This window comes from Oryctolagus cuniculus, chromosome X (assembly GCF_051225735.1).
Source record: "Oryctolagus cuniculus isolate XC-2025 breed Fujian yellow rabbit chromosome X, ASM5122573v1, whole genome shotgun sequence".
In the NCBI taxonomy this organism is placed as follows: Eukaryota; Metazoa; Chordata; class Mammalia; order Lagomorpha; family Leporidae; genus Oryctolagus; species Oryctolagus cuniculus.
The window spans coordinates 32976746-33000558 of record NC_142888.1 but is presented as its reverse complement, the minus strand read 5'-3'; the positions used below and the strand labels follow the sequence as shown (position 1 = coordinate 33000558).

The 23813-nt window shown below is 42.7% G+C and overlaps 1 protein-coding gene across 1 annotated transcript in view; it reads right to left on the bottom strand.

The window, feature by feature from the left end:
- ZNF81 (zinc finger protein 81) overlaps window positions 1–23813 on the bottom strand; it is a 64431-nt gene that overhangs the window by 36416 nt on the left and 4202 nt on the right. Inside the window, exon 2 of the mRNA XM_008272556.5 lies at window positions 19691–19913. Coding sequence (XP_008270778.1) covers window positions 19691–19744 — 54 coding nt within the window. The 5' untranslated portion in view covers window positions 19745–19913. The remainder of the gene's footprint in view (window positions 1–19690; window positions 19914–23813) is intronic.

Here is a 23813-nt window from a genome sequence, read left to right as displayed (position 1 = left end):
AATTCGACTGTAACAGCAGCTCCTGATCACATTTTAACAGTCCCCAGGATTATAAGACAGGTCTTCAAAAAGTTCGTAGAAAATGTGTGTTATGAACAATCCATGCTTGATTTACAATTTTTTTGCACCCCCAACTAAAGCTCGTACTCTCCTTCTCACCTGGAAGCCTCACGTGCACCACCCCAGTCTTTCCCCATCTGCTACTCCTCCTCATTCTGCAGATCCCCTCTCTTCCTCTCTCAGTCCGTACTCATTTACATTTCCTGGCTCCATTAAACTCTCTTGCTCCCCAACCCCCTTCCTAACCTGATGACTGACTGGTTTTTATCCACCTGCAACAGTAGGGCAACAGCCTGAGCACACACCTGAAAGGTATATTTTAGGCCTGGGTCTTACTAGGATTTCCATGCCATTGTTAAAGACTTCCCAGACCCCTGGTAAGAACAGAGAAGAATTTAGTTACCAATTCATATTGGCCCTTGGGTTACCTTCTCCTGGCTCCCTGATTTACATCAATTTGTGCAACTGGTTGGAGGCCCCTGAGATGGACACTTCCTAGAAATCAGAACACCCTGAGGCTTACATGCAAATGTAAACCATAAGGGAGAGGCTTTTGAAATCCATTCCCAGGGTCTTCTTCCTCAAAGATACTTCAGGCAGAGATACAAGACTGCAGACAACAAAGAGATGACTATCTCTAACTAGACAGAGATAAGGAAATGTCTGGAAGCACTACTCTGGTCTTGCTCTCACTGATAAAGCCACAGTGACTGTTAACAGCTTAAAGTCAGAAATTAAAGAACTAATTTGGAGCCGGTCTGTGGCGTAGTGGGTGAGGCCGCCACCTGCCATGCCAGCGCCCCGGGCGCCAGTTCGAGTCCCGGCTGTTCCACTTTTGATCCCGCTCTCTGGCCCTAAAACACAAAAGACAACAAAAATCCAAAAAACCATCTCCTGAATTATCTTCCTTGGCGAGCCCTTCCCACTGTGTCCACAACTGACTCTAAATGGGCAGCAGAATCTTTCCCAGCCAAAGACGTGCCGCCACCTTCCTAGCAGACACAACAGTCACCCGTTCCACCCGCGGCACCGCACTTTCCCAACACCTTCCCACAAACCACACCTCTGATGGAACTTGGGCATCTACCACGTGGCTATCTTTATGTTAAATCTCTTTCTGTCTCACTAGGACCTCTCAAGACCAGCTTGGCGTTCTCTTCTGCTTAGTCCCACTAACCCAGTAAGTCTACTGGCAAGAGAACATCTCTGTTACATGAGCTCTGAGGGGTCTTCAAAAAGTTCATGGGAAATGTGAATTATTAAAAGAGAGAAAGAGAGAGAGAGAGAGAGAGAGAAATCTATGCATGGATTTCAAACATTTTTTTTCACCAAAATAAACTTGACTTTGAAGTCTATCTTTCCACATCCAGACTGACATACCCTCATTTAAGCTCTCTGTTTCAGTCTGCATTTGTGTTTACATGTCTGTAAGTAATATATTCCTATCACTGAGGGTGGAAATGAATGTTCCTATAATTCCACCCACAAATAAATTAACTTCCAATAATCTCAATACATTGTAAAAGGTATTCTCATACAAACCAATTCAAATGTTCTGATAATTCAAGTTCACATGATGTAAGTAAATCTCCAGCAAATGAGATTAGTTTTTACATTACTGGCTAATAAAAAGGGTCATGTCTTCAACATTACAAGGGTCAAATATAATATATACAGTTTCGTTTCTTTGGATTGGAACCAGCTCTTTTAAAAATTTTTCACCTTTTTTTTTAAATGATTATCTATTTATTCAGTTACCTGAGAGGCAGAGAAACATAGACGTATATAAAGTTCCCTCCTGCTGGTTCACTCCCCAGATACCTGCAACAGCTGTGACTGGACAGAGCTGATTGACAACTGGGAACTCCATCCGGGTCTTCCGTGTGGGTAGCAGGAACCCAATCTCTTGAGCCATCACTGCTGGCTCTGCGGGTCTGCATTAGCAGGGAGCTGGAGCTGTGTATTGAACTCAGGAACTCCGATACAGGACTCAGGCATCTTAACTGCTAGGCTAGACACTCCCTGCCTTGCAACCAGATTTGATTTTTAATGAAATAGAGTAGTGGGCGAGGAGAAGACAAAATATCCCAGTATATTATTTCTAGAGTATCGCTTCTTACAGTTTTGTTTCTCGTGTGTGTATGTGTATGTGCACCCGTGTGTGTGTACCTGTGTAAATGCACTGTGGGAAGATATCCATATATGCCTAAAACCATGTAAAATGTACTCTTCACTGTGCATCAAAGTCAAAAACGTTTGAAAAGTTCGATGAGGGGCCAGTGCTGTGGCGTAGCGGGTGAGGCCACTGCCTGAAATGCCAGCATCCCATTTGGGAACTGGTTCAAGTCCCGGCTGCTCCTCTTCCAGTCCAGCTCTCCGCTGTGGCCTGGGAAAGCAGTAGAAGATGGATCAAGTGCTTGGGCCCTGCACCCGTGTGGGAGACACGGAGGAAGCTCCTGGCTCCTGGCTTCAGATTGGTGCAGTTACGGCCATTGCGGCCAACTGGGGAGTGGACCAGCGGATGGAAGACCTCTCTCTCTCTCTCTCTCTCTCTCTCTGGGTGTGTGTGTGTGTGTGTGACTCTGCTTTTCAAATAAATAAATAAATCTTAAAAAAAAAAAAAAAAACTTCGAGGAACCTTTTCTACAATGTGTTCGAAAGTCGGCTCTGTTTGCTAATTTGCCTTCAGGGGCAAGCAAAGCAACAGGCTGCACTGTCATTTTCTATCAGATAAAAGCCTTGCCTGAAGAATCTAGAATGTCCGGTTGAAGCCTACAAAGTCAGCATCTGTCTGCATCCATCAGGCAGCACATTGAGATGCTTCTCACTATGTCAGTCCTGTTGGACAATAACACCTTGATTGTCATTCCTAATCTAACATTCACTAGATTAGTGAATTCATTGTGGCCCCCAGAAGGCTAACCAGCTTTTAAATTACTTTTTAATAGTTTTAATTGATGGGCCAGCACCTGTGACATAATAGGTTAAGCCTCCACCTATGGTGCTGGCATCCCACGTGGGCGCTGGTTCTAGTCCCAGCTGTTCCTTTTTCAATCCAGCTCTCTGCTAATGGCCTGGAAAGCAGTGGAAGATGATCCAAGGGCTTGGGCCCCTGCACCCATGTGGGAGACCTGGCTCCTGGCTTCAGATTGGCCCAGCTCCAGCTTTTGTGGCCATCTGGAGAGTGAACCAGCAGATGGAAGACCAACCTGTCCCTCTCTCTGTAAACTCTGCCTCTCAAATAAATAAATAAATAAACTTTTTAAAAAGCTGTAATGGACATAACATTTTTACATATTTATGGAGTAGTATGTAACGTTTCAATACATGTATTTATACACATTGTGCAATGTTCAAATCAAGATAAATATCTTTCCTCAAATGTTTACAATTTCTAACTAGTGAAAGCTTTCAAAATCCTTTCTTCTATCCTTTCTGAGCTGTACATCACTGTTATCCATAGTCATCCTACTGCGGAAGGTGGGCTGGCATTGTGGCACAGTAGCTTAAGCCATTGCCAGCATCCCATATCAGAGCACCAGTTTGAGTCCTGGTTGCAGCACTTCCCATCCAGCTCCCTGCTAATGCACCTGGGAAAGCAGTAGAAGATGGCCCAAGTACTTAGGCCCCTGCACCCACGTGGGAGACCTAGAGGGAGTTCCAGAGTCCTGGCTTCAGCTTGGCCCATCCTGGCTGTTGCAGCCATTTAAAGCCATTTGGAAAGTGAACCAGCAGATGGAAGATCTCTGTCTCTCCCTTTCTGTCACTCTGGCTTTCAAATAAATTAAAATACATTCAAATAAGAACACCAGAATGTATTATTCCTGGTCAAGAGTAAACATGGTTACAACATAAAATATGGATAAAGTAGTTTTCTTCATCAGAAAGTGAAACCTAACAGAAATATACGATTCTATTGCAGTCAGGTATACTCCTTCCAAGTTTATATAGGTCTGCGACTATAAGCTAACATTATATCTACTAGCTCAAGATTACAAAAAAATGTAACTTTATATTTAGCCAAATTGACTCACTATCAAGATAAGCTTTATTTCAAGGAGTAATTATGTTTTGAAGTATGTCAGCTTGAAGATGGTTGCCAATATCTTTAGGTAACTTAAGCCTTGGAATTATGTTATGTTAAATTAAGTTGACCACTGGTTACTCATGAGATACTTAATTTCTAATTAAAATAGAAAAGTGAAATGTTAAGCATGATTTAAAGTTTCTGAATCTGACTTTTTAAATATTTATTTGAAAGGCAGAGTGACAGAGAAGGAATAAGAGACAGAGAGACAGAGATCTTGGGCTCACTCCCCAAATGGCCTCCATGATTAGGGCTGGGTCAGCTGGAAGCCAGGAGCCTGTAACTCCATCCAGGTTTCCCATAAGGGTGGCAGGGGCCCAGGCACTTGGGCCGTCTTCCGCTGCTTTCCCAGGTGTATTAGCAGGGAGCTGGATCGGAAGAGGGGCAGCCAAGACTGGAACCAGTGCTCCAATATGGGATGCTGTCATTGTAAGCAGATTAACTCACTGTGTCACAACACCAGCCCCTCCAATCTTATTTTTATATGATACTGACAAGCATTATATATGTGAGTCTGTTAATGAACTTGTTTGGTTTTGCCACTTTGAGAAATTGTACTACAGGTTGAGCATCCCTTACCTGAAACATTTGGACCAGACTGTTTCATATTTCAGAGTTTTTCAGATTTAGAGATATCTGCATAGATTTTACAGGTCAACCATCCCTAATAAAAATATCCAAAAATTAACATACCTCAAAATCCAAAAATTCTTGAGCATTATGTTGGCACTTAAAAGGTTTAATATTTTGGCATAATTTGAATTTTAGATTTTCATACTAGGGATGTATGCTTATGACTATAAAAAATTAAGACATATATTCATAAATAAAATGCCCATATATTATAGACAATTCATAATGATTCACAGTTCCCAGGCTGTGATAAAAAAGTTACTATGGTTAAAAGCTGTAATCAGTGGTGAGTGTTTGGCAATGATTAAGATACTTGTTAAGATACCTGCATCCCCTGTTACAGCACCTTGGTTCCACCCCTGGCTCCAACTCCCAATTCTAAGTTCCTGTTAATACAACCCTGGGAGGCAGCAATAATGATCCAAGTACTTGGGTCTCTGCCACCCATGTGGGAGACCTGAATTGAGTTCCTGGCTCTTGGCTTCTGCCTGGCTCAGTCCTGGCCACTGCAGACATTCAGGGAGTAAACCAGCAGATGGAAGCACACATGCTCTTTCTCTCTCCCTTCCCCTCCCTCCCTCTCAAATAAATAATTTTATTTAAAAAACATTTATCAGGCTAGCACTGTGGCATAGCAAGTTAAGTCATGGCCTGTGATGACGGCATCCTACATGGGTGCCAGTTTGTGTCCCGGTTGCTTCACTTTCAATTCAATTCTCTGTTAACGAGCCTGGGAAAGCAGCAGAGGATGGCCCAGTGCTTGGGCCCCTGCACCCGGGTGGGGGACCCAGATGAAGCTCCTGGTTTCTGACTTTGGCCTGGCCCAGCCCTGGCCATTGCAGCCATTTGGGGAATGAACCAGAAGACAGGAGATCCTCTCTCTCTCTCTCTCTCTCTCTCTCTCTCTAGCTCTGTATTTTATATTTTAGATAGATAAATAAATTTTTTTAAAAAAATTTACAACCACCATATATTAATGAGACTTTACCAGGAATAACAGTACCAAAAAGAATTCAAGGTATGTAAGCTATTTTTAAAGAAAGGACTGGACAGTTTTGTCCTAAAATAAAATGACTGAGTGTTCCCAGATGGATATGTAGGACAAAACCTGAATAGATATAGGAAGCTGTAGATGGTCCACAGTTTGTTCAGTTTTATGAGTTTAGACCATTTTTATTTTTAAATTTTTTTAAGATTCATTTTATTTGAAAGAGTTACAGAGAGAAGCAGAGTTAGAGAGAGAGGTCTTCTATCCGCTGGTTCACTCCCCCAAATGGCTGCAACAGCTGGAGCTGAGCCAATCCAAAGCCAGGAGCCAGGAACTTCTTCCAGGTCTCCCACCATGGGTGCAGGGGACCAAGGACTTGGACCATCTTCTGTTGCTCTCCCAGGCACATTAGTAGGGAGCTGGATCAGAAGTGGAGCAGCCAGGACTCGAACCAGTGCCCATATAGGATGCCAGCACCACAAGCTGGGGGCTTTAACCCTCTGTACCACAGCGCAGGCCCCAAGTTTAGAACATTTTTAAAAGAACATTAGTATCAGCCGGCGCCGCGGCTCACTAGGCTAATCCTCCGCCTTGCGGCGCCGGCACACCGGGTTCTAGTCCCGGTCGGAGCGCCGGATTCTGTCCCGGTTGCCCCTCTTCCAGGCCAGCTCTCTGCTGTGGCCAGGGAGTACAGTGGAGGATGGCCCAGGTGCTTGGGCCCTGCACCCCATGGGAGACCAGGATAAGTACCTGGCTCCTGGCTTCGGATCAGCGCGGTGCACCGGCCGCAGCGCACCAGCCACGGCGGCCATTGGAGGGTGAACCAACGGCAAAGGAAGACCTTTCTCTCTGTCTCTCTCTCTCTCTCTCACTATCCACTCTGCCTGTCAAAAAAAAAAAAAACACATTAGTATCAAATGTTATAATGATACAAGAGGAGAATTTGGTCTTGTAGAACTTGGCTAAATTACCCCCCTGCCATCACACTTCTTTTTCTGTTCTTTGTCATATTTCTCCATTTTCACTGACCTCTCATCCATCCCCTTGCAACAAAACACATTCTAAGATGGCTTTGCCCCTTCCCTCCACACAAAGAGGGAACAAAATCCCCTTATTCAGTTTTCAATTACTGCTGCCATTCTCAATGTCACTAGTTGCTGGTTATACCATCCCCCTGAGACTCCCAGGACCGACACCTAACACATTGCCTGTACTGGTATCTAAACTACCCAGTATCCTCAACCCCAACCTCCCACCACATACCAGCTAGACTGTATCTCCTTAGATAATTAATGCTTCTCTTGAAATCTCTAACACTGTAACTCCATTTCCTTAGGATCAAGCATATGAAAAAAATATAGTGGCATCCCTATACCTGATAACCACCATTTTTTCTTCTACCACTTTACAAGCAGTCTTACGGATTTTCTACACAAACACTGCCTTCCTGAGGGCTCCACGCCCTGGTTACCTGCAGCTCTTATGAAGAATGCCTATGCCCCCAAAACTGTCTGTGACCCCCTGTAGTACTAATTTTATGTGCCTATCCAGCCTGTGCCTGCCTGTCCATGCTAATCTTTTCTGTGCCTTTGGAATCCATGACCAGGACCTCCCAAGATGGAAAACCACTACCCCAGGTGTGAACCACATGTCCTGAAGACTTAAATAATCACTCTCAAATGAGGCAATACAAGGTATTCAGAACTCCTCAGGAGAATCAACAATTTTCTCTTCATGCATACCAGGAGGATCATTTTATCCATGAATGGAATTACAGATGGTTTAACTTAGTGATTTTCAGCTGTCTCTAAAAGTTAACTATTATCAGCCCGCTGAGATGGCATGATGGAGGTACTCTCACCCTATGTCCTCTGATCGCTGTGCTCTTAGTTAGGGAGCCCCACCAGTTAAAAACAACACTTTCTTCCTAGGAGCACCCTGAGATTACACTCTGTGTGGAGGCCAGATAGTTACTTGCTCCCCACCAAAATATGGTGATGTGTACCTTGGGTTGGGGGATCGTAGGAGACCTGTAAGCATTTAGGAATACCCTTAAATAACTCTGGAGACATCTCTTAAACAAGGCTACCCTGGGTTGCTGGGAGGAACTTAGTTTGTTAACCCCTAGAGGGATAACTGGCTCATTACTTCTGTGCACCTGCGGGTACCTGCTCCTATGATAGGAATCATTCAATTACTAAAGGATGTGGGAAATCTGCCCCTGATTTTAACTGAGGTGATTAATGATGTTACCTCGGTCCTGGGAGGTATTTGGTCAGCCTCAACATGTCCAGGATTGTTGTGAATGATGAAACTACAAGGCAGAATCTGTGCAATTGCCAATACATCCTGCTGCGTCTGGATTAACATCTCTGGCCAAAAGGAAAGATCAATATAGAAACTTAAGGGGAGAAATAGCTGTCTTTGTAGGGCAGACTTTGATGGTTTGTGTAATTTGTTTAGCTGGTGGTGTCCAGGACTCTGGGAGCAGGGGTTGGAACTAAGGAAAATGATGGGGATTGGCTTCATCCTGCTTCTTGGAGTACTGCTGATAACCACCATCATTAAGTGCTGATTGAAACAAATGGAACATATTTGACCCTAGGCTTTGTCAAATTAATCAGAGTAGGTGATGGAGTACTGTACTGGGAAAATGTGCAGAAGCCAAGATAGTGTAGAAATGAGGAGTGGAGGACCTGGCATTGCAGCGTAGCAGGTACAGCTGCCACCTGACAGCATCCCATACGAGTGCCAGTTCGAGTCCCCACTGCTTCACTACTGATTCAGCTCCCTGCAAATGCACCTGGGAAAAGCAGCAGATGATGACCCAAGTGTTTGGGCCCCTACACCCACATGGGAGACCCGGATGAAGCTCCTGGCTTCAGCCTGGTCCAGCCATCGAGGCCATCTGGGAAGTAAATGAGCAGATCGAAGATCTCTCTGTCTCTCCTCTCTCTGTAACGCTTTCAAATAAATAAACAAATCTTTAAAAAAAAAAAAGAATTGAGGGGTGGATATTATTGGCAGGTAATTCCTCTTACATTTCCACATGTCTTGTGAGCACAGGCTACTTGCAAAAGGAAAAAAAAAATCCTTGTTTTTTACTTCCACTCCCCCATAACACTTCTAACATCAAATGAGTGGATTTTCCACACCAACCAATTCTCTGCGAATTCCAACAGGTGGTCTATAATTTAATTTGGATCTAACCACTTGGAGTTAGTACAGATCCTCATAGGTTATGGCCAGTTCCACAAGGCTATCCCTGCTCAGACACCAATCACAAGCCCAGGCCTCCCCTAATCTCTGCTCTCTTCGTGTCACCCTGTAGGATTTGGGACCCATGGAGATAGAACAAATGTAAAGACTCTGGCCACTGTTACTGCCGTGATGATACAGTTTTTTTTCTCTAGCCTGGGAGTTTCATGTCTTCTGTCAGCATCCGGGACACTATGGCAGGCTATAGTTAGTTATTGTTAGCATGAGCGCAGGCAAAATCTTGAACTTCTCACAGATCTTGACAGAAATGTTATGAACAAACTGCACACCTGGTTTGGATTCTGATTTGAAATAACCAGCTTTGAACTGAGCTATTTTTCTTTTTTTTTTAAATTTATTTATTTGAGAGGCAGAGTTACAGAGAGAGGGAGAGACAGAGACAGAGAGCTCTTCCATCTGCTGGTTCACTCCCCAAATGGCCACAACAGCTGTAGCTGGGCCAATCTGAAATTGGGACCCATGTACCTGGGGCATCTTCCACTACTTTCCCAGGCACATTAGCAGAGATCTGGATCAGAAGTGGAGCAGCCAGGACTCGAACTGGCATGCACATGGGATGCCGGTGCCACAGGTGGAGGCTTAAACTTCCACACCACAGTGCCGGCCCCTGAGCTAGTTTTCAAATATTTTTAAATGTCTTGCAAACCTCAATAAAGAGGCAAAGACAAAAAACAAAAAATATATAAATTAATATTAATAATTCCTATCAAAAGAAGTGGAGACAAAGGGAGATTTATGCCCAGAATACAGAATGAAGTGGAAATGAACAAATACTTTAAAATATAATAGAAGGGCAAGTGTTTGGCCTGGCAATTGAGGTGCAAACTGAGATGCCTGCATGCCATATCAGAATGCCTGGGTTTGAGTACAGGCTTTACTCAGATTCCAGCTAGCCTCTATTGCACATCCTGGCAGGCAGCTCAATGCAATGAGCTTCATGAATAATGCCTTATGTAAGTGGGTCCTGCCACCCACAAGGAAGACCTAGATTGAGTTCTCATCTCTCTGCTTCGGCATGGCCCAGCCCAGCCATCATGGGGAACTGGGAGTGAACCAGTGGATAGGAGCTCTTTCTCTGCCTGGCTCTCTGTCTGTCTCTGTCTCTCAAAATCTTTCTTCTTCCCACTCTCTCTTTCAAATAAATAAAAAATTTTTAGTAGTTCCTACTCTTTTATTTATCTTAGAAAATTTTTAAAAATTAAAAAAATAGTTTTTTTTAAGATTTATTTATTTGAGAGGCAGAGTTAAAGACAGGGAGAAGGAGAGACAGAGAGAGAGAGGTCTCCCATCCACTGGTTCATTCCTCAAACGGCAGCAATGGCTAGAACTGGGTCAATCCGAAGCCAGAAGCTTGAAGTTTCCTCCAGGTGTCCCACTCAGGTGCAGGAGCCCAAGCACTTGGGCCAGATTCCACTGCCTTCCCAGGCCATAGCAGAGAGCTGGATTGGAAGAGGTGCAGCCAGGATATGAACCAGTGCCCGTACAGGATGCTGGCACTGCAGGCGGAGGCCTAACCTACTACACCAATGCCGGCCCCTTACTTTTTAACAGATTCGATGTGGTATGTAGATACAATAAATATTTTTTTAAAAAGAGTTGATCCAGATAAACTGAACAGAGAAGTTCTCCAATACAAGGTTGACAGAAAACTAATAAATGAATTATTGAAATAACAGTATACAAATCTTGTCATTATGCACACTGCACAGTTAACAGATACTATTGTAATAATTAGAATATTAAATCCATTTCATTAAGGTAATGTTATAAAGAAACCACTTAAAGGATGAAATAAGGAATTCAAACCTTTCAAATTACAATGGAACACAAAACAAAGCAAAATAAAGCATATAATGAAAGGTAAACTAAAAAGCCAAGCATTAAAATTCAAAAGCATAATATAAAAGGCATCTTCCATTTATTACATAGAAGCAATGAACAAAAGACTCAGAACAAGGATGGTCAAAGAATAAACAAAGGTAACACCCACAAAGGAAGCAAAATCTCCATCTTATTCTCAACCTGAGTAGAATTCTGAGGCAAAGAATTAGACAGCTACTTTATAAAGATCAAAGATTTGATCCAGAATCAAAGCTTCTGGATACCATCACTGTATCAGGAGGTCCCAACAGAAGGAAGTAAGGTCTCCACATTCATCAGTCAGAGGTGAATTCCGGCAAAGTGTGAAACAAGACAAAGGAAGATACTTGATAAAGAACGCAACTACAAACGAAGACTTCTTGATGTTGTGAACCAGTCCCCACTGCTTCAGCAATAACCCCTTCTGTGAGTTTGGGGAAGAACTGCAAGTGTGGGACACTTAACTTTGATACTATTAACAACTAAGAATGGATGTCTCATTTTATCATATCCCTGTTCTGTGACAATATGTTAAGATGGTGAATTATACATCGATTTTGTAATACTGAACCAAAGGTCAGAATGAGTGAGTTTTTAAAGCAATCATTGATTGGATTCTGCTTGCAAATATTTCACTAGCAGTTGCTCACAAGTGGTCCAAAATTGTTGGTGCTCTTTTTTTTTTTTTAAGATATATTTATGGGTCCAGAGCTGTAGCATGGTGGGTAAAGCTGATGCCTGCAGTGCCGGCATCCCATGTGGGTGCTGGTTCAAGTCCCAGCTTCTCCACTTCTGATCCATCGCTCTGCTATGGCCTGGGAAAGCAGTAGAAGATGGCCCAAGTCCTTGGGCCCCTGCACCCACATGGGAGACCTGGAAGAAGCTCCAGGCTCTTGGCTTCAAATCAGCCCAGGTCTGGCTGCTTCAGCCATATGGGGAGTGAACCAGTGGATGGAAGATCGTTCTCTCTCTCACTCTCTCTCTCTCTCTGCCTCTGTAACACTGCCTTCCAAATAAATAAATAAATCTTTAAAAAGATTTAAAAAGATTTATTTATTTGAGAAACAGAAATATACACAGAGAGAGGGAGAGACACAGAGAGAGATATTCCATCTGCTGGTTCACTCCCCAATGGCCAAAACAATCAGGACTCGGCCAGGCCAAAGCCAGAAGCCAGGAGCTTCCTCTGGTCTCCCATGTGGGTGCAGGGGCCTAAGGACTTGGGCTATCCCCTGCTGCTTTCCCAGGTGCATTAGCAGGAAGCTGGATCAGAAGTGAAGCATCTAGGATTCAAACTGGCACCCATATGGGATGCCGGCACTGCAGGCTGTGTCTTTAACCTGCTGAGCCACAGCACTGACCCCTGTTGGTGTTCTTTTGGCAGGCTTTTTAGGCAACAATGTATTAGGATCCTAGAAAGGATGTAGTAGGAATGGCAGTTTAGATTATAAGAGGGGAGAGAGCTCAGAGTAGAGAGCTTGCCATAATTAGGACTTTCAGGACCTGCAGAGACCTGTACCACGGGGGGGACTACAGGGGAATGGGCTCCACCCCCACCCCAATTTGAGGAACCAAGTCTCTGGCCTGAAATCCAGGACATCAAAGGCATTATTTTTATGCAAATCTTGTCAGTCAACTTACAAGAATAAATTACTCTTTTGGTCAAACAAATTGGCTGGAAGGGAGGCTTTTTTCAAATGGAAAATATGATTACATGCTGTATGCCTGGGAGAAGATAGCAACACAGAAGTAGGAAAGAAGTCGAATGAGGAAAGATGGGAGATAATTGGAGGAGAAGGACAGGGGCCCAGTGGAAAGGCTGTTTCTTTTTAACAGGAAGTTCATGTGTACAAGAAAGATCTATAATTTCAGATCTATAATTTCCCCTCTACCTGCAAGTTTAGCTTTACTTCATAAACTGACATGTGCTGTTTGAAGTTTACCTCTATGTATTTTGTAATGTGATTTGTATTTTCTCTTTAAAATATATTGACAAAATACCTTTTTTCCCTTTGTTTCTTAAGATTTATTTATTTGAAAGGCAGAGTTACAGAAACAGAGGGACAGATAGAGAGAGAGAGAGATATCTTCCATCCACTGGTATACTCCCCAAATAGTTATTTTAATTTGAGCTATTTAGCCCCAATGGCTCAGGCTGGGTCAGGTTGAAACCAGGAGCCAGGAGCCCCATCTGGGTCTCCCACGTGGGTGGCAGGGGCCCAAGCACTTGGACTGTCATCTGCTGCTTTCCCAGGTGGATTAGCAGGGAGTTGGATCAGAAGTGGAGCAGCTAGCACTTGAACCTGTGCTCATATTGGATGCTGGCGTCACAGGTGGTGGCTCAATTTGCCATGCCACAATGCTGGCCCCTATGAAATATTCTCAATGTATATAGAGATGATTTATTTTAGCCAGTTTTTTACTTCTTAATGGAATGCTCTGTGGTCACAGAATACAATGAGACATATTATAGTAAAGCTTTAGATTATTTTTCTTTGCTTGATGACATAGTTACTGAAAAGGAGCAGGCGTTTGGCACAGCAATTAAGATACTGTTGGGATGCTTGCACCGCATATTGCAGTGCCTGGATTCAGGTCCTAGTTTCCATTCCTGATTTCGGCTTTTTGGTAAAAGCGCATCCTGAAAGGCAGCAGGTGATGGCTCAGTACTGGGGGCCCTGCCACCTACTTGGGAAACCGGAACTGAATTCCTGGCTGCTGGTTTGGCCTCAGCTAGCCCCAGCTGTTGTGGGTATTTGGGGAGTGAACCAGGGGATGGGAGACCTTTGTCTTTCAAATAAAAAAAATTTAAATTTAAAAATGGTTAATGGTGGAATTAACTATTTCTGCTAGTTTCAATTTTACACAGCTTAAGAATATGTTATTAGCTATAAGTGTATTGATAATTTTTCTAATTCTTGGTATATACTAGTTTGAACCATTTACCTTTAGCCCTTGTGATGTTTTTGAGCTTACATTCCTTCTAGGCAGATATTAAAATTGCAGCTCCAGGTTTCTATGTTCTTGGTCTATTCCTTTATTTCCATATGTTCTGAATCTTGATTTTTTTTTAACGGTTTAATCATCTCATTAAAGTTTCAATAGCTGGAAAATTTCTCCAGTAATTTAAAAATGTATTTATTTATTGAAAAGCAGAGGGTCAGGGGGTCGGGGGAGAGATTTCCTATTTACTGGTTCACTCCTCAAATGCCCTCAACAGTCACAGCTGAGCCAGGCGGAAGCCAGGAGCTAGAAATTCAATCTGCATCTCTCACATGAGGGGCAGGGATCTATATACTTGAGCCATCACCTGCAGTCTCCCAGGGTGTACATCAATAGGAAGCTAGAATCAGGAGTAGAGCCAGGACTCAAACCCAGGCACTCTGATATCGGATGTGAGTGTCCCAAGCAAAGTTTTCATCATCACACCAAATGCCTGTGCTAGGGTCTTCAAGTATAACTTATATTTATAAACTAATTCTGTACCAGGGCTGGCACTGTGGCAGTGGGTTAATCTACTATATACAACACCAGCATCCCATATAGGCACCAGTTCGAGTCCTGGCTGCTCCACTTTTGATCCAGCTCCCTGCTAATGCACCTGGGGAAGGAGTAGAAGATGGTCCAAGTGCTTGGGTCCCTGCACCCATGTGGGATACCAAGAAGAAGCTCCTGGCTCCTGCTCTCTCTCTAATTCTGACTTTCAAATAAGTAAATAAATAAATCTTAAATGTACCTTGGGGAATTAATGCTTGTTCCCTTTTTCCAATTAATCTGAAAATCATTTATTTCAATGAATGCTTCTAATCCATTTATAATATGTAATTATTATCACTAGGTTGTATTTATACAATTTATATATTTCTTTGTATATTCCTTTAACTTTCTTGGCACTTCAAATTTTGGTATTTCACCCCTTAATTCTCACTTGAAAGTTACTATTTATTTTTATTCTTCTATTCATTTGCTCCAACAGAAGATCATAATTATGTGCATATTTCTCTAAAATATAATAGGTCTATCAATACCTATAGCCTTCTTCTGAAAAAGAATAAGAAAACCATAAGATTGTTTTTTATTTTCCTTTCATTTATTTTCTCTCAACTACCTTTTGTGTGGCTATAATTGTAATTTTAGTTCCAATTTATAATGATAAATATTCGAATACATTTGCATTGCTTTTTCATTTACCAAATAGAAACAAAAACTAATGCCAAAATATATTTGTAGAAAACACTGGCACACTAATGGGGAACACAAAGATTACTTGATAAAAATGCAGACATACCCAATTCTTTAGTACATCTGAATGACCATAAACAGATAGTCCTATCTTAAAGTATAAATTTAAAGCAAGCTCACTGACAACAAGAGGATTTTTAAAAAATATGTCATGCTTATTATAAATTGTATGTAGAAAAGAAAGTGGTAGATTTCTAAAAAAGGGTAATCAGAGACTTAGCCCTACCATCTATTAGAATAAATTATAAAGAGATTAATAAGAATAATTAAGTTGATGACCATAAGGCAGCTCAATGGAATAGAATAAAGTCCAGAAATATCCTAGAGTTACATATTGGGATGTATGTAAATGTCAGTATAGTATTGCATTTTAGTGGGAAAAATATAAGTTATTTAGCAATTGGTGTTGGGACAGATGTGCAAAGAATATGAAGATGGATTTCCCAGCTAAGGTGTTACAACAGAAACAAACAACCAGATAATCACAGAAACAGAAAATAAAAACACAAAAGTACTAAAAAGAAAATACAAGAGTTATGTGTGTGTGTGTGTGTGTGTGCGCGCGTGTGTGTTTTCAAATATAGCTGAGCAATGGCAAGGGCCTTTCTAGTTATGATCTTTCTAGTTATGATCTAAAACTTAGAGAAAACAAAAGATTTATAAGCTCAATTATGTGAGTACATTGATAAAATAACACAATTTTAATTTAAAGGACAAACGAGCAGTTGGGAGAAATGATTTGCGGCATATATGAAAGATAAGAGTTGGCGCTGGTGCTGCAGTGTAGGGGTAGAGCCGACACCTGTGATGCTGGCGTGCCATATGGGTGCTGGTTCCAGATCTCACTGCTCCACCTCTGATCCAGCTCCCTGCTAATGCACCCGGGAAAGCAACGGAGGAGGCCCCAAGTCCTTGGGCCCCTGCACCCATGTGGGAGACCCAGAGGAAGCTCCTGGCTGCTGGCTTCAGCCTAGCCCATCCTCAGCCATTGTGGCCATCTGGGGAGTGAACCAGTGAATGGAAAATTCTCTCTCTCTCTGTTCCTCCTCCCCCTCTCCCTCTCTCTCTATAACTTTTTCAAATAAATAAATAAAATCTTTAATAAAAAGATAGAGTTAATATCCTTAATAAATAAATATAAATTAATAGCAACAACCTGATAGAATGAGGGGCAAAGCAAATTTTAAAAGGGCCCAGAAAAAAATAACATAAATGATTCTTTTAAAAAAAGATTTATTTATCTGAACATTGGACAGAGTTAATTCCTCCTTCATTCTGAGAACCCTTTTTTTCTCTTGGCTTCCCAGACACAGGACTGGTTTCCCTGGCTTCATTACCTGTTTCTTCCCTGGTTCTTTGTTTGCTTCTCTTTTAGACATCAGTGCTTCAGGCTCTGGCCAGGACTACCTTCCCCTGTCTATGGCAGGCCCTCCCTTGCTCATTTCTTCTGCTCTTATAATTGTATTTTTTAAAGAAAATCTATGTATGTATGTATGTATTTGAAAATGAGAGTGGCAGAGAGAGAGGGAGACAAAGAAAGATCATGCTGGTTCACTCTCCAAATGGCTGCAACACCAGGAAAAGCTGTTGTTTGCAACACCGGCATCCCTTATCGGAAGGTCCATTCAAGCCTCGGATACTCCTCTTCCATTCCAATTTCTCGGTATTCTCCTGTGAAGGCAGTGAATGAAGGCTCAAGTATTTGAGTCCTTGCTCCCCATGTGGAAGACCAAGATGGATTTCTTGGCTTCTGGCTCCAGGCTTTAGCCTGGCCCAGATCTGCTGCGACCATCTGGGGACTGAACCAGCAGATGGAAGATTCCCCCGCCCCGCCCTTTTCCTTCTCTCTCTCTCTCTTGATTTTGCCTTTCAAATATATAAATCAATATTTAAAATACTAATAACATTCTTTACAGAATTAGAAAAAATCCTAAAGTGTATATGGGAACATAAAAAATCTAAAATAGTCAAAGGAATATTGAACTGAAAGAACAAAGCTGGGCACCGGTGCTGTGGCGTGGAAGGTTAAGTCTCTACCTGCAGTGCTGGCATCCCAGACAGATGCCAGTTCAAGTCTCCGAGGCTCCACTTCTGTTCCAGCTCCCCGCTAATGTGTCTGGGAAAGCAGAGGAGGACAGCCCAAGTGCTGTGGCCCTGCACCCACATGGGAGACCCGGAAGACACTCCTGGATCCTGTCTTCATCCTGGCCCAGCCCCAGCCATCACAGCCACTTGGGGAGTGAACCAGCGGCAGGAAGATTTCACTCCTTCTGTCACCCTGTCTTTCAAATAAGTAAATAAATCCCTTTTTAAAAAAAGAATAATAAACACTAATCATGGATTCTACCTAAACAATGATATATTTATCTTAGGAGGAAATGTGTATGTGAGTGGGGTTGTCTAGAAAAGCTAAATCTGGCCGGCACCGCGGCTCACTAGGCTAATCCTCTGCCTTGCGGCGCCGGCACACCGGGTTCTAGTCCCGGTAGGGGTGCCGGATTCTGTCCCGGTTGCCCCTCTTCCAGGCCAGCTCTCTGCTGTGGCCAGGGAGTGCAGTGGAGGATGGCCCAAGTGCTTGGGCCCTGCACCCCATGGGAGGCCAGGATAAATACCTGGCTCCTGCCTTTGGATCAGCGCGGTGCACCGGCCGCAGCGCGCCGGCCGCGGCAGCCATTGGAGGGTGAACCAACAGCAAAAGGAAAAAAGGAAGACCTTTCTCTCTGTCTCTCTCTCTCTCTCTCACTGTCCACTCTGCCTGTCAAAAAAAAAAAAAAAAAAGAAAAAAAGAAAAAAAGAAAGAAAGAAAAGCTAAATCTCTAGGTTCCATGGTGGAAAATCAACAGATAATGCTCCAAACTGAAAAAAAAAAAAACACAGATATTAAAGATATCGAGAGTGCTTCTTAGGGAGCTGGCATCTATAGAAAAGGAAACTGGGAAGAACTATTTTTCTAACAAGATTTCCAGAACTATTTGATACTTAGTATCACTTTTAAAGATTTATTTATTTGAAAGTCAGAATTACACAGAGAGAGAAGGAGAGGCAGGATGGGGGGTCCTCCATCTGCTCAATTGGCTGCAATGGCTGGAGCTGCAATGATCCAAAGCCAGAAGCCAGGAGCTTCTTCTGGGTCTCTCATGCGAGTGCAGGGGCCCAAGGACTTGGGCCATCTTCCACTGCTTTCCCAGGCCATAACAGAAAGCTGGATTGGAAGTGGAGCAGCCGGGATTCGAACCAGCACCCATATGGGATGCCGGCACTGCAGGTGGCGGCTTTACCTGCTGTGCCACAGTGCCGGCCCCTAGTACCACTTTTAAATAAAACTAAAAAGTAATTGAGGGGCCGGCACCGTGGCTCACTTGGTTAATCCTCCGCCTGCGGCGCCGGCATCCCATATGAGTGCCGAGTTCTAGTCCTGGTTGTTCCTCTTCCAGTCCAGCTCTGCTGTGGCCCGGGAAGGCAGTGGAGGACGGCCCAGGTCCTTGGGCCCTGCACCCGCATGGGAGACCAGGAGGAAGCACCTGGCTCCTGGCTTCAGATCGGCGCAGCGCCGGCCATGGCGGCCATTTGGAGAGTGAACCAACGGAAGGAAGATCTTTCTCTTTGTCTCTCTCTCTCACTGTCTATAACTCTACCTGTCAAATAAATAAAAAATAAAAAAAACTAATTGAAAATTACAAAGTAGTAAAAAAGATTCATAAAAATATACAAGAATGACAAAGGGTTATTAACTTAAATTTTTTTAAAATACATAAACTAAGATACACCAATCATCAGTGGAAGAGGAGTGGGAAGTTTACAAAAGAGAAATAAATTGCCAATCACAATATGTATATGGGTGTGTTGGGGGAGGAACTGATCCTGCCAAGAAAAAAAGTAATAAACAAGATCTTCAAAAAGTTTGTGGAAAATTCATACTATGAAAAAAAGAATGAGTTTCAAAAATTTTTTGCACCAAAATAAAACTGATGCTTTAATTCCATTTTCGATGAACATTTTGAAGTACCCTCTGCTATGGTTTGGCTATAAGTTTGGGTGTCCCCCAAAGGCTCATGTGCTAAAGGTTTAGTCTCCAAACTCTCATGTTAGTGCTACTAAGGAGTAGGAAATCTAATCAAAATACGGTGTTTAGAAGAGCCTTTGGGAAGTGATTGAATTAAATTATTAGGGTGAAGCTGAATTAGGGTGAACAGCTGAATCACGGTGGCTTGATAAGGACAGTAATAGATAAGGAGAGTGTAGATGGGTGTGTTCTCCCTTCCATGCGGTACTCCGCACCACCTAGGGACTCTGTCAGTAAGAATGCCCTTAACAGATGCCCAACCAATGGGGCCACCTGATCGTGGACTGTGAATCTCCAGAACCATGAGCTAAAAAATCTTTTTTATCTTTATAAAGTTAGTTCCCTTGGTTATTTCATTGTAGTGATGAAACGCTATTTAATACACCTTTATGCAGATGAAAACAAAGAGATCAAATCTTTCCTTCAGGTTCAGGAGCCCCAGATGAATTCGTACCCCTGGGCGCCCCTTCCTCCTCACCTCACAGGTGTTGCCATGTCCCCCTGGTTGGCAAACATCTGCATTAGCTGCCATGTTCCTGATAGACCTCAGCCCTGGGGCTCTCCTGCTGACAGCTCCACTCTTCCCAGGAGGCTGAAGCGCAGTGTGTCTGTGGACTCAGAGCTTCTGGGGTCAAAAGGAAGAGCCTTTTGTGGGGTCTGGCCCGGTGACTCCGCAGAATCTCCAAGAACCTCCAAGAAACCTAGAAAGACAACATTCACAAGGTCAGAGCCATACAAACATTGCCTGAAGGCATCAAGGGACAGCTCATGTCACTGGGTCCTGTGGAGCAGACACGGTGTAGGAAACACTTAGTAATTAAAATGCAATATGAGTGACACCATGAGATTTTACTAAAAATTAATAAAGGTTGATTTTCTGGCTCTGCCAGTTATTATCTGTGAGAATATGAAAAGGCTTCTTCAATTATATTTTTCAAAATGAACCAAAACTATTTATCCTAAGTGGTTGTGAAAAAATTAAATGAATTAATGTTCATAAGGCATCTAGCACCAGGTTGGCACAAGATATTATTATCATTATTATTATTATTATAATGAACTGTGTAATGTGCAGAATCAGGTACCTCAACTAATTTGCACAATCCTGCCATGTATTTGTTGCTAGAATTATTATTCCATTTTAGGCACACAGAAATAGAAGTTTGGTGATGTTAAGTCAAACCCAATCTACCTGGATCCAAAGTTTATGTTTTCAACATTGTATCATATGATACCTTTTAGACAGTAGGCCCAAATAAACATGGTTCTGTTTAATAGATGTTAAAAATCTGACTGTGAATTTGGAATAAAGAAGTTTAGTAAGTGTTCTTGATACAGGAGAGATATGCCATAAGGAAAATGTTAATAGACTAAGATTAAAATTTGTAAACTACCTCAAAAATATCTAAAGGTAAAGCTATTTCTTCTATTGAGAGATCTAGGGAGGACAGTGTCTTGTCGATGTTGACTAATATAAGAGACAATTTTAGTCCAATCAGCTGAGAGGCACTATAGATTTAGTCTTGTTAGGAAAGGGAAAACGTCCACTTAAAATGAAGAGGAACCTAATTAAAACAGCATAAATAAGAAATGGGTGGAAGAAGGGCTGGCATTGTGGTGTAGCAGGTAAGAGCACCCCTACAGTGCCAGCATCCCATATGGTCACCAGTTCGAATCCCTGCTGCTCTACTTCCCATCTAGCTCTCTGCTATGGCCTGGGAATGCAATGGGGGATAGCCTAAGTCCTTGGCCCCTGCACCCCCGTGGGAGGCTTGGAAGAAGCTCCTGGCTCCTGGCTTCAGATGGGCCCAATTCTGGCCCTTGCGGCCTTTTGAGAAGTGAACCAGTAGATGGAGGACTTTCTCTCTCTGTGTGTCTTGCTCTGTCTCTCTCTCTCTCTCTCTCTCCCTGCCTCTCCATGACTCTTTCTTTTCTTTTTACATTTATTTATTTATTTGAAAGGCAGAGAGCCATGGAGAGGCCGAGGCAGAGGCCGAGGCAGAGGCCGAGGCCGAGGCAGAGGCAGAGGCAGAGGCAGAGGCAGAGAGAGGTCTTCCATCTGCTGGTTCACTCCCCAGATGGACGCAACGGCTGGAGCTGAGCCGATCTAAAGCCAGGAGCCAGGAGCTTCTTCCAAGCCTCCCACGGGGGTGCAGGGGCCAAGGACTTAGGCTATCCCCCATTGCATTCCCAGGCCATAGCAGAGAGCTGGATCGGAAGTGGAACAGCTGGGACACGAATTGGTGCCCATATGGGATGCTGGCACTGCAGGTGGTGGCTTTACCCGTCTACGACACAGCACCCGCCCAACTCTGCCTTTCAAATAAATAAATCTTTTCAAAAAAAGAAATGGGAAGGGGCCGGCGCTGTAGCGTAGCAGGTAAAGCCATTGCCTGCAGCGCCGGCATCCCATGTGGGTGCCGGTTCGAGTCCCGGCTGCTCCACTTCCAATCCAGCTCTCTGCTGTGGCCTGGGAAAGCAGTAGAAGATGGCCCAAGTCCTTGGGCCCCTGCACCCATGTGGGAGACCCAGAAGAAGCTCCTGGCTCCTGGCTTTGGATCGGAGCAACTGCAGCCGTTGCAGCCAAATGGGGAGTGAACCAGCGGATGGGAGGCCTCTCTCTCTCTCTCTCACTCTCTCTCTGCCTCTTTGTAACTCTTTCAAATAAATAAATAAATCTTTTAAAAAAAGAAACGAGAGGAAGAAAAAAGAAGTAAATAAAAAATAAGAATAAAACTATAATAAAGAATATAAACCAAGTCAAATTTTTAAAACAGAAAGAGGATGCTGCCAAAGAAAGAATACTCCTTCTTCTCTTATACTCAAGGAAATGTTAGAAAATTTCTTCAAATAACTCAGTCACAAAGAATATCTGATAGATGTTTTAATCCTAGGAATCAGCAGGCTTAATTTTCTGATCACAGCATAAGCTGTACAATATTATTAGTCATTAGGGAAATACAAATCAAAACCAATATCGTCCATTCACCAGGAGACTAGTTCACATCCCTTAGGATGGCTAAAATAAGAAAAAAGACAATAGTAAGCGTTGACAAGATGTGAATAAGCTGGAGCCCTCACACATTCCTGGTTAGACTATAAAATGGGGCAGCTACTCTGAAAACTAGTTTGGCAGTTCCTCAAAATGTGAACCATGGAGTCACCACATGGCTCAGAAATTCCCCTCCTAGGTGGAGAGAAATCAAAACATGTATCTGCTCCAAAATTTGTCCATAAATATTCACATTATTCATAGCAAACAAAGATAAAAACAATTTAAATATCCATCAACTGACAAATGGGTAAGATTTGGCATAGCCATACAATAAAATAATATATGGTAATTAAAAAAAGAAGCACTGATACCTGCTACAACCTGGAATAAACCTTAAAATCATTAAATGAAGGGAAAGAAACCAGTCACACAAAAGCACATATTTGATGATGCCATTTCTGTAATATGGCCACAACAGGCAAATCCATAGAGATAGAAAGTAGATTAGTGGTTGCCCAGGGCTGGGAGTGTGGGGTGGCATGAGCAGTGAACATCTGCTAGTCTAAACAAGGTTTCTTTTGTGGGTGTTTCAAAGGTTCTAAAATTGTATTGTGGTAATGGCTGCACAACCCCATGACTATCCTAAAATCCACCGAACTTTATCTTTTAAATGGGTGAGTTTTATGATTCTGGAATAAATTCATTTAAAAAAAAAAGAAAGAAAAGAAACTTTTCCCTAAATAATCCAGTAGAAAAGTGGGAAATAAATACAAAAGCTATTTGATTTCTACCAGAAGGTATGGAATACAAAGTTGTATTTAGACTGAAATTTATACTTTAAAATAGATTATTTTTAATTAAAAATAAATATAACTGAAAAGTTATAGGCCCAACCAAAAATATTCAAAATAGAAAAAAAAAACAAAATTAAACAAAATAAAAACAAAAACCAGGATGTATGAATTACTAAAGATAAAACTTTAAATAAAATGAAACAGGGGCTGGCGCTGTGACGCAGTGGGTTAACGCCCTGGCCTGAAGCGCCGGCATCCCACATAGGTGCCAGTTCTAGTCCCGGCTGCTCCACATCCAATCCAGCTCTTTGCTATGGCCTGGGATAGCAGTAGAAGATGGCCCAAGTCCTTGGGCCCCTGCACCCACGTGGGAGACCCGGAGGAAGCTCCTGGCTCCTGGCTTTGGATCGGCGCAGTTCTGGCCGTTGCAGCCAATTGGGGAGTGAACCATCGGATGGAAGACCTCTCTCTCTCTCTCTCTCTCTCTGCCTCTCCTCTCTCTGTGTAACTCTGACTCTCAAGTGAAAAATAAATAAATCTTAAAAAAAATAAAATGAAACAAATATAACACTATAGGGTTTAAAGAAAATAAGAGCTAGTCCTTTGGAATGACCAGTGGCATTCTTAGCAAAGACAAAGAAGAAAAGTATATATGTATATATATATATGTGTGTGTGTGTGTGTGTGTGTGTATATATATATATAAAATGCAACAGTTAAGTTGCTGCTTGGGATGGCCACATGCCAATATTGTTATGCCAGATTTGAGTCCCAATTGCTCTGTTACCAGTAGAGTTTCCTGCTGATGCATA